Source organism: Protobothrops mucrosquamatus, unplaced genomic scaffold (assembly GCF_001527695.2).
Source record: "Protobothrops mucrosquamatus isolate PMUCROS unplaced genomic scaffold, P.Mucros_1.0 scaffold2824, whole genome shotgun sequence".
In the NCBI taxonomy this organism is placed as follows: Eukaryota; Metazoa; Chordata; class Lepidosauria; order Squamata; family Viperidae; genus Protobothrops; species Protobothrops mucrosquamatus.
This window is the reverse complement of record NW_015388857.1, coordinates 334,960-345,829: the sequence shown is the minus strand read 5'-3', so window position 1 is coordinate 345,829 and position 10,870 is coordinate 334,960. Positions and strand designations below refer to the sequence as shown.

Below are 10,870 nucleotides of genomic sequence, written 5' to 3'. Positions count from 1 at the left end.
AGAGACCAAGAGGGAGGGAAGGAAAGGAAGTTCCAGCCAGCAGAGGCTTGGCAGCCCGGCTGCTGAGGAACAGAAGAGCGCAAAGCCAAGGAGAAGAAGGTGGCGGTTTCCTCCCAAAGGGGGCTCCTTTTCTCCACCCCTTCCCTGGGTTTGTGGGGAATTTCTCGTCACCAACGCTGACAGGTGCTCCTTCGAGCCCGCCGCGAGCTTTCTCGCCCCCTTTGCTTCTCCCCCCCCGCTTTCGTGAGGATTGTGGCGTCCTTGGGAAGCTGATCGTGCTTTGAAGCTTAGGAGAGGAGAAGGAGTCCCTTCCTCCTTCTCTCCCTCTCTCCCTGTCGAGCCCCGGCGGGCTCGACATGAACGGGCGGGGGAGGACGGGCGGGGTGGCAAAGGAGACCGGCGGCCGTCGCCAGACCTCCCGGCTGACAAGCACAAGTTTGGGGGTCGCCAGCTGACGGGCGCAGGAGTTGGGTGCTGCGGCAGCCTCCCCTTCGCTGACCTGCGTGCACGAGAAGAAGTCAATCCGGTTGCTGCACAATGAGTCCCTGGGGAGGGCGGGGCCTTGCTCTGCGCTTGCGCTCTTCATGCGCCCCCTGCAGGGCACATTTGGTAGAGTTCGTGCAGACTGCCGCCAACCAGCATATTTTCCACAAACAAGTGAGGTGGAGCGGAGGGGGGAGGGAGGCGCCGCCGCGGGGGGAGGGAGAGAAGGCGGTTGACAAGCCCTGCCTAAGACCATCGGAAATGTGTGTTTTCCGATGGTCTTAGGCGACCCCTGTGAAAGGCTCGTGCAACCCCCAAAAGGGTCGCAACGCACAGGTTGAGAACCGCTGGTTTAGAGGTTTATAGAAAATATTGAAACCAAAAATTAATACAGCGGAAAAGCAGAAGAAAAACCATGTATGCTTTTGGTTCTCCAGCTGAGAAGATTTCATGTGCTGAGACTGCACTGAATAAAAATTTGCTTGCTATTAGTGAATGATACTAAAATGCAAATAAAGCAGTCCACATTCTGAATAGCAACAAAGGCAGAATACTGTGAGATGGGGAGAATCTATATTATGATTATGATGATATCCCTCGCTTACTTTGTACAATTCAAGCTGACATGCATACAGTAATGCTTCTTCTATTTCTTAGAACAACAACCTTGTGGGGTGGATTGTTTTAAAAAATTCTCCCTAGTTTCATAGAAGGTAAGGTTGGAGAACATCTAATCCAACCCTTGTTCAGAACAGAAATCTACTACAGCGTCCTTTGCAGATGGCAACTACCTTCTACTTAAACCCACCCAGGAATATGGAGTTTTAAAATAAAATGTAAATATTCCCCTCCCCCTCCCCCAAACTACCAGGTCTGTATGGGGAATAGAGACCCTATGGGAGAGCCGGGCTCAAATTTTGTATCCCCTTTTATTTTCTTTTTCAGAGAGGAAATGTTTATTTTTATTTTTCTAAGTGTACTTAGCTTAGTATTAAACAGTCTTTGGCTTCTTTGTTAATTGTGCCTCTTTGATCAAGCTTCAGGATTCTGACTTATTTGAGGAGGTGGTGGTGACATTTCCTGATGAAGACCAAGTCCCTTCAGATACTGAGCATGGAGATATATGCATGGAAGCTGGACAGCAGGCTGATGTAGACATATGTTTGCTTGGTAAGGGACCTTTGACCCACCTACTTAGTGCCTTGAATTGCTTCTCTTTTTCTAAATGCATTTTTAAAATTATTATTGATGTATGCATTCCCACCATGCAAGGATTATATAAAATGGGAAACACCTAGGACCTAAAATGTATACAGTAATATAAATCCTAACAGATGACTACGAATACTTTTAAGAATAGCTCAATTCAGCTTCTCAAATCCAGTGTCCTCCAGATGCCATCATTCATAGCCATAGATCTGAAGACCTGTCAATGCAATGAGCCTTAAATTCCATTCTTTTTCCTCTTATATGACCAAATCATGGCCTGCTGTGATAGCCTCAAGTCTCAAAGGTGCTTTTTCAAAAGGCAACTGGACTGTGTTTTTTCCTGTGAGGAAGAAGAAGTCATTTCGCTTCTCAACCAAGAAATTTCATCAGTTTTGGCTGGATGATTTTTTTTGGGGGGGGGGAGATGGAAGAATTAGTTCTGATGGGATGTTTGGGAGAAATGGAAGGATTATATTTCTTTGCAATCGTGTGGTGGTTAGCACTCTCTCTGAGAGCTGTTGGGGGTTTATTTGTGCCCTCAGGGTCACTGAATCAGAGTATAAATGGGTGTGGAATCTTCTTGAAACTGCCGAAAGGACTACATTGTAGACAGGAGATAGATGGATGTTGTATCCCTCTCCCTCTGTTAAGAGAGGGCTGTTCAATTCTAACATAGATGGCCTCTATGACATTCTGGATAGAGAGGAGTATTGGTTTGAAAGAGGGGTAAAAGAGGCCATCTATGTGTGAATTGAACAGCTCTCCCTCAACAGAGGGGGAGGAATACGACACCATCCACCTCCTGTCTACAATGCAGTTCTTTCAGCAGTTCCAAGAAGATTCCACACCTATTTGCATTCTGACCAGGAGGGCACAAATAAACCCCCAAATGGCTTCAACTGCTCTCAGAAAGAATGTTAAAGACCAGATGACTGCAAAGAAATATAATCCTTCTACCCCACCCCACCCAACATCCTGTCAGAATTAATCCTTTCATTCCCCTCTCCCCCATCCAATCAGAACTGATGAAGCTTCTTGGATCAGAAGTGAAACGTCTTATTCCGCAAAGGAAAAAAAACATAGTCTAATTGCCTTTTTAAAAAGCCCCTTTGAGACAACCATGACCTGGATGACTGAGAATCTCCATAGACATCCTTCTCAAGTATAATAAACTGTTTCGTATAAACAATAGAATTATTAAAACAGACCTGAAAGCTGATTATGGTTGGGGATTAAACTATGGTAGATGCATACCAAGACAGGAACAGGAACATGCAGAGGTAATTTGTGAAGCCTATAGTTTGCAGATAGCAACCAAGTTATATCCCTGCAATTTTCTTTTTCAACTGGGCTACCATTAAACAACATAGAGCCTTTTTTTTCATGAAACTCCAGTGAAGTGAATTTGGAACAATGTGTGTTCATTTTCTGTGCATAATGCAATCCATTCCTGTGCTGCCTTGGCATTGAATTCCACAACCTTATCAGGGTCTTTGAAAAATATGGACAATTATTGACTTCCGGTTCTGCGTCACGACGAGACGGACGCAGGAAGGCAGGGCTCTGTCTTCCGTGCCCAATTTTGCCCTGCTGGGGGCCCTAAAAAGGGCCTAAAGTTGCCCTGAAGAGGCGATGAAGAAGGAGGGGTGTCTCGTCGATCACGGAGAAATGGGGTCTTTCTGTTAAATCCGAGAAAAGCCCTCCAAATCGCCAGGGGAAAGACTGGCTACATTCCTAGGGCCAGCCATTAGCTGCTGACAACCGAAGAAGAAAAGCACCAATTAACACATCGTAAACAGCATGTTTGGAACTGGGTGAGAATATTGATCCTTTCTTTACTATTTTACAACTGAATTTCCTGGGAAAGTCTCCCAAGAAGCTAAAAACCTCCAAATGTGAATGGAAGAGATGTTTTAATTTCTATGGGGGACAGAAATACACAATATTGAAGTGGAAGTAACATAAAGCTACAGTTTTGAAATTTGAGAACTGAGATAATTGTTAAGATTCTCTCTTTGAAAAAAAAAATGAGGTGAAACAACAAATCAATCCTTTGTTTTAAGAGTGGAAAATGTATTTTGAAGGACATCTAGTGGTGGATCTGAGTATAGCACTATAACTAGCTTCCTGCCTGCTTGGTGATTCCTAGCCTAAGGGAGAACAGCTGGTAATAAAGGAAAATATTTTGGCATGCTTACCACCCTGACCTTGTTGGACTATAAACACTCACTGAGCTTGGACTTTTAATCTCAAGAGCTAGTGGAAGAGAAAGAAGAACTTGACCTTTGATTGTGTCTGGCTGGGAAAGACTTTTGAGCTGATTTCAGGGAGGTTGAACACTTTGAACATTGTGGATTATAACCTTGCCTGACTGACAATTTTTGGATGCCTGAGACAAAGATCACTATAAAATATTGCTTTTGGGACTGGACTTGTATTCTAAAACCTATTGGATTATAAAGGCTGCATATAAAGACCAGAAAGCTAGAGGAAACTTCTTACTGAGACTGGTGATATTAGAGGATCTCCAGGAATGATGCCTCAAGAAAAAACAAATAGCTTTCAGAAGGAAATATACTCTACATTACAACTAATTCACCAAACAATTGTTGCATACAAAGAGGACATAAAAAGAAACCACAATGAGACTAAAAATAATTTAGATAATATAAATGAGCAAATCTGCAAATTAAATCTACAACTAGAAAGTTCCCAGACGACTACAAAGTATGAACAAATAAACCAGAGATCGGAAGATGAAGCAGAGGAAATGGATCTAGAGACAGAAGAGATGAAAGAAGGGAAATATAAACTACCATACACAAATAAAATATTACAAGACTTACCCATAACAATGAAATTGCAAAAGACCCTTTACCCTTTAAGATTGCAAGATACACCTGGTGACAAGGAAGAAGATTTTGGGGGATGGAACATAGAGCTATCAGGGGAAATGTTGCAGTTTGGGAGACAAAAGATGAGGGGAGAAATTGAGGGAAAAGGAAGGTGGGAGTTGCTTAAGAAACATAAATGGGCGGAATTCCCCCTCAAAAATACTCTGCGTAAATTGTCTTTCTCATGCCAAGCAACTTTCATAAAAATAGAAAGAAAATTCCCGAGCGATTTAATTGCCTTGGCTTGGAAAGCTACTTGGCAAAGAAAGAAAGCAAGAATTAGATTTAAAAAATAGAAGATTTGACCTATTAGAGGGGGCATCATATGTTAAGTACTTGTTTGAATATGGTTAAAAGAACGGATAACCCTTAATTATAATTAGACTTTTATAATGAAAGAATTAAAATAGCATTTTTTTCTCTTCTTTTGATATGGGAAATATGAAAATAAGAGGAGGATTGGTATGAATAAAATTTTTAGCTATATAAATGTAGTTAATATTGAGAAAATCATAACTGACAAAGATACTGTAAATATTGATGGGAAATTAAACCTTGACAAGAGCACGAAAAGCAGGATATTGATTAATGAATTGATATTATTGTTATTTGTATAATATTAGTAAAATATGATGAAGATGTTTATATTTAACTCTGTATACATCAATAGTACCAAGAATTGTAATTGAGTAATGAGGGGAAAATGGAAAAAAATATGGGGACGAAAGGAGGATCAGGGAAAAAATACTGGACTGTGCAGTACTGAATAGACTTATATTGAAGAAGTTAATGTTAAATATGTGAACTCAGACAACATGTTGTTTACTAAGCTCTGAAGATTGTAATTCTTAAAAATTAATAACACTTTAAAAAAAATATGGACAATTACTAACCAGTATTGTCAGGCAGAAACCTGCCAGCTTTCCTTTATGCTGGTCTTTGACTATAATAAATATTTGATTTGCCAGTTTTCCTTTTAAAAGATCTAAAAAACATCTTGGTGAGTATTATTTATTATTATTTATTATTTATTGAATTTATATACCGCCCTATCTCCCTTACGGGACTCAGGGCAGTGAACAGGCGATAATAAAAACCACGATAAATATACGCAAGTTTCTGTTCTAAAATCAAATTAAATAACAGGCCTGCTCTAAAAATACCCCATACAAAACCCCCACTAAAACATAATCAAACTACGCCAGGCCGGCCGCACGGAATAGATGGGCCTTCAGGGCTCGGCGAAAAAGTATTCTTTACATATCTTGAGGCATGTTTTCAAGTAAGCTTTAGGTTTGGCTTTTTTCCTTTCTTGCATAGGATCTTCTGACACAGAAGCTACCTGGGATTCTTCTGCAGATGAAGGAGAAGGAGGAGGTTCAGGTGAGTCAAGACCTTCTACAGCAACGTGTAGGAGGAAATTCTGTTAGGAGGATGAATCTTCCTACTTCAGAATAATGCCTCCGGACCCCCACTTATTTTGAATCCCTGTAACATTACCTCAATCTGAGTGCAGCCCTCAGCTATCAAAAGGCTGGCCACCCTGGCTATAACAATGAAAAATCTTTACAGTTCTTTGAACTCCAAAACACTCTTCTCGTTAGTAAATGGCATTAATTTTTGTTAATTGCCTGAAGGCTGCTGTCCTTAATGGCGCTCGAGCTCATTTAGTACTTAACAATGAAGCAGATGAATTCAGATTCTCTTCTGCATCCGAATAATCTTATATTATCTTATGTTATTTTGATTATTGTGTACCAGGCAAATAGAGTATCCTTTCTTTTTAATGCACCAGAGCTTTCTGTAATCCCAAATATGTTGAGATTACAACTCCTAGAGTTTCTGACAATAGGGAAAAGGGAAATAAGGTGAAGTCTTCAAACAGAGCTTGACTCCTGGTGATTTCATGTATAAATGGCCCACCATTGCCTTCTTCCATGATGACTTTTGATTGCTTAGTCTAGCTTACAGTTCCCATCTAAATACTAACCAAGCCTCACCCCTCTCTTAGCTTTCACATCTAGAGCACATGAGCCAGGTGCTGCCGTAACTCCTGTCCTGTGGAAGATGTAGTCTCAAATCATCTAGACAGTTTCAGGTTGAGGAGGGCTAACTAAGAAAATCTGCAAAGAGGAGACCACTTTAGGAGGGACATTATCTGCTGTGTAAGATAAAAAGGAAAGGCTCTTTTAAGGAAGCGCCTATTGGAATATGTGTTTGTGTGTGTGTATGTGTGTGATGTCTCAAACTAAGAAAGTATTTTGCTTCCTTAAGTGTCTCTCATGTGGCATAATTAATTCAGTCAATTAACTAAACTGAATTAGTAACTTGGCTAATCATGGTTTCCCCAGTGTGCAATTAATCCAGTCAGTTTTGTAAAATGAATATAGTAACTTGGCTGGTCAAGGGTTTATTGAGTCAGCAAAGCTAGATGATGTCTATAAACTATTTGAATTCTCTCCTTTTCCCACATCAAAGCAGGTGCCCGGACTCCCAACAGAGCAGATCCTCAGATGGGATTTGGAGAGAGATGCAATGGAGCAGTACAGCATTTGGCTCCGAAGAGGATACGGATAAGAGAGAAACGCCACCCTTGCATTGAATGTGGAAAACGGTTCCGTTGTCAGTCAGAGCTGGCCCTGCACCAGAAAGTCCACACCCGGCCCAAATCCTATCACTGTGCTGAGTGTGGGAAACAGTTTGGTCGATCCTCACATCTCACCAGGCACCAGAAAACCCACATGGGTGAGGAATGCCATGTCTGCATCGAATGTGGCAAGCGATTCCGTTGGTCAACGGAGCTTGTCATCCACCAGAGGATCCATGCTGTTGAACAGCCGCACTACACTATCGATGCTGACACTTTGCTTCAGTGGCCCCCCGAGTTCAATATGCCCCAGAATATTTTTATGGGTGAAAAAGTCCCTCCCAGTGGTGATATGGTAAAACCTCATGTAGTCAAGAAGCCTCACCTCTGTCCTGAGTGTGGGAAAGGGTTCCGGTGGCCCTCTGAACTCGCTGCTCATCAGAAAACTCACAACAAGAACAAACACTACCTCTGTCCTGAGTGTGGGAAAGGATTCCAGTGGCCCTCGGAGCTGGCGGCCCATCAGAGGACCCACGCAGGCAATGGTTTGCCTCCCATTGCTGATTATGAGAACAGCAACAGCCAACCACCTCATCACCCTCCCTACCTGGGAACTGGCATGGCAGAGAAACGGCATCTTTGCGGAGAATGTGGCAAGGCGTTCCGATGGTTGTCAGAACTTGCCACACATCAGCGCATCCACACAGGAAAAAAGCGCTACTTCTGCACAGTGTGTGGGAAGGGGTTCATATGGCCTTCAGAGCTGGCCGCTCACCAGCGAACCCACACTGAGAAGCAAGCTTACCAGTGTCTGGAGTGTGGGAAAATATTCCATGATCTCTACGGTCTCACAAGACACCAGAAGACGCACTTGGGAACCAAGGTCTATCCTTGCGCGGAGTGTGGGAAAACCTTTAGTCGGCAATCCCATCTGACTCGGCATCGGATCACTCACACTGGCGAGAGACCTTACCCTTGTATCGAATGTGGAAAACGGTTTGGACGGCAGTCACACCTCACTCGGCATCTGAGAATCCACACGGGAGAAAGGCCCTATCAGTGTGGTGACTGCGGAGTGAGGTTTAGGCGGAGACACAGCATGATGTACCATCAGCGGATCCACTTGAGAGAGTCCAGTGGAGGTCTGGACATGATAAACCCTCCTAACGCAGAAAGCCTTGCTGATCCTCTCCAGAATCCTATCCATGTCACAATTTGACACGTTGGGTGGTAGGGAAGTAATTTCAGAAGGAACGTGGGATGTGTGACTGGGACACCTTGATCACAACATCTGGAAGAGATTCTCGTGATGTATTATTTCACCACCTGGAGAATCTGTATCACAGACGGGGTCCAAGAGGCACATGTTTCAGGATTCCATACAGCCTGTTAGAGAATGCTAGCACAGGGCCTGTGAATTGTGCAAACGATGTAAAGGATTCTGTGACAAGATGCCCACACTGTCTTCTGAACAAGTGTTGCTTTGTAGTTGGGCTGAAAACAGGGTTGCCCCCAGAAACAGGTCTGGTAACTTGGTGGCCAGGTTAGCCCGTGGTCCTAATTTTAGATTTGGCTCCTGCAAAGCTTTTGTGGCGGGAAAGAAACATTTGATAACCAGGATGGGTCTCCCCTTGCTACTTATGGCAGACAGAGCAGTGTTTGTTCCCTGGAGCATATGGTTGTGGTGGGGTGTTGGACAGAATCTGCTTTCCTCACTTTCTTCACTTTTTCTTTCTGTGGCACATATGTGGGTCAGGTCGGGATTGTTGCGATGAGAGGACTCTGTGGGGCCATCATGTTGTTCCTTGCAGGGCAGGGCACTCTTTGCATTTACACTGTTCATATGTAGAAAGACATCGGTAATACATTTCCCACTCATATGCTGTCGCAGTGGGGAAAACTGACCTTTCCCACTTTTTAAAATAATAATATAATAATAAAAATCTGTTATGTTGCAAGAGTCTGATTTGGAGTGAAATACAACCTATTACTTCATATGGCCTTCAGAGCTGGCCGCTCACCAGCGAACCCACACTGGTGGCAATTCTTCATTTCTACCAATCCTCCCAAGGCAAAGAAATCAGCTAATCAGTCTAGATTTTGGAAGACAACATGGCTGGCTCTCCAAAGATACTCTGCAGATGTCTAGATCTGCATTTTGTTTTACCCTTAGCCACCACAGTCATGCTGTTGTGGTGATGTGAGTTGTAAGGCTGCACTATTATTTATTATTATTTTTTAAAGTATTTATCAGTGGGATTTTTTTTTTATCCAGTACGGCCTTGAATTAAAAGAAACCACATTGCAGTACAGTGAAATCACTACAAAATAACAGCAGGACTAAGCTGTTGTTTCATAACCAAGTAATATTAAAATCATCAGAGATGATGAAAGGCTCTACGAACTAACCACCGCAGTATTTCTAAAATGTGAGGAATGACAATATCCACACAGCCTCCTCTGGAAGGAGATCCAGAGTGATGGTTCTATGGGAAAAAAAATTCCCTCCGAAGTAGCCTCTTGGTGGAGGGAATGAGTAGAGATGTGAAGGGTTGGAAAACAGATGTTGCCGTAACCTCCTAGCTCTGCATTTCTGAAATAGTGTGGTCCTATGTATATTTACTTAGAATTATATCCCACTCTTTCAGGGGGATTTACTCCCTAAAAACTATTTGGACATAAAACTAAGAGAGTAAAAGATTTGGTCTCTAGATTGGAGCAAAGAATACATTTTTAGTGACTGTTATCAAATGCGAACAGAGAAGGAGTTTTGAAACGGAAATGAAAAGGGTAACCTCAGGAGTGTTGGAGATGTGAGGAAAGGCCGTACTTTGAGTTTTGGTTCTAAGATCTTTTTTTCCTCTGTATTGTTTTTGTAATAATAAGAGAGACTTTTAAATTTCCACCACTGCCTCTTTTTTTTTATTTTGATCCACCTTTGGAACTGGAATTCCTGAAGAATGAACATCCTTTTGGAAATAACTTCAGAATAAAGAGCTTTCTACAATTAGTGCCTTGTGTGCAGTTTCTGAAGACCAACTTCAGGCTGTGGACCTTGCAGAAAGGAACAAGATGATGCTTTGGAATGGTTCATAAACTCAAGAATACCTTTACTCCAAGCTGTGCTTTTTCATACTAATTCTGCATTTTCTATTGGCACTCATTTGGTTTGTTGAAAGAGAGTTTGCTTTCTTGCAGAGAAATTCTCTTCTTGGATTTAAGTGAAATTGAAGTGTGTTGTTCCTGCAGTCATTGACTGTATTTAACCTATTAAGCATTTAACTTGGTTACTGACTTAACTCATTTGGGGAGTTTGCACAATACAATGAATCCTAATCCTAACAAACAGCTCTGGTTTGCATAACAACTGATCTGTAATCCGTAATTCCAAATCCTTTTTTTTTGAAGTAATCCTGTGTTTCTAAGGATGCTTAGAGGGGTTATTTATGCAGGAGATTCCTTGGACTAGTACCGTCCTGCACTGGAACACCCATGATTTGTAGAAAAATGTCACCCGAAGTGGAAATTATGAGATTATAACTTAATATTTCTAGAGGACACCAAGTTAAGAAAAAATCTTGAAATATATTTACCTCATACAATAGTTCATAAACTATGTCATTAGAGCAGTGGTTCTCAACCTTCCTAATGCCGCAACCCTTTAATACAGTTCCTCATGTTGTGGTGACCCCCAACC

The 10,870-nt window shown here is 42.2% G+C and overlaps 1 protein-coding gene across 1 annotated transcript in view; it reads left to right on the top strand.

Moving 5' to 3' along the window:
• The window catches only part of LOC107296477 (zinc finger protein 883-like), a 14,878-nt gene extending 6,486 nt beyond the window's left edge, over positions 1-8,392 (top strand). Inside the window, exons 3-5 of the mRNA XM_029286082.1 lie at positions 1,521-1,653; positions 5,907-5,969; positions 7,068-8,392. Coding sequence (XP_029141915.1) covers positions 1,521-1,653; positions 5,907-5,969; positions 7,068-8,392 — 1,521 coding nt within the window. The remainder of the gene's footprint in view (positions 1-1,520; positions 1,654-5,906; positions 5,970-7,067) is intronic.
• Positions 8,393-10,870: the final 2,478 nt, after the last annotated feature.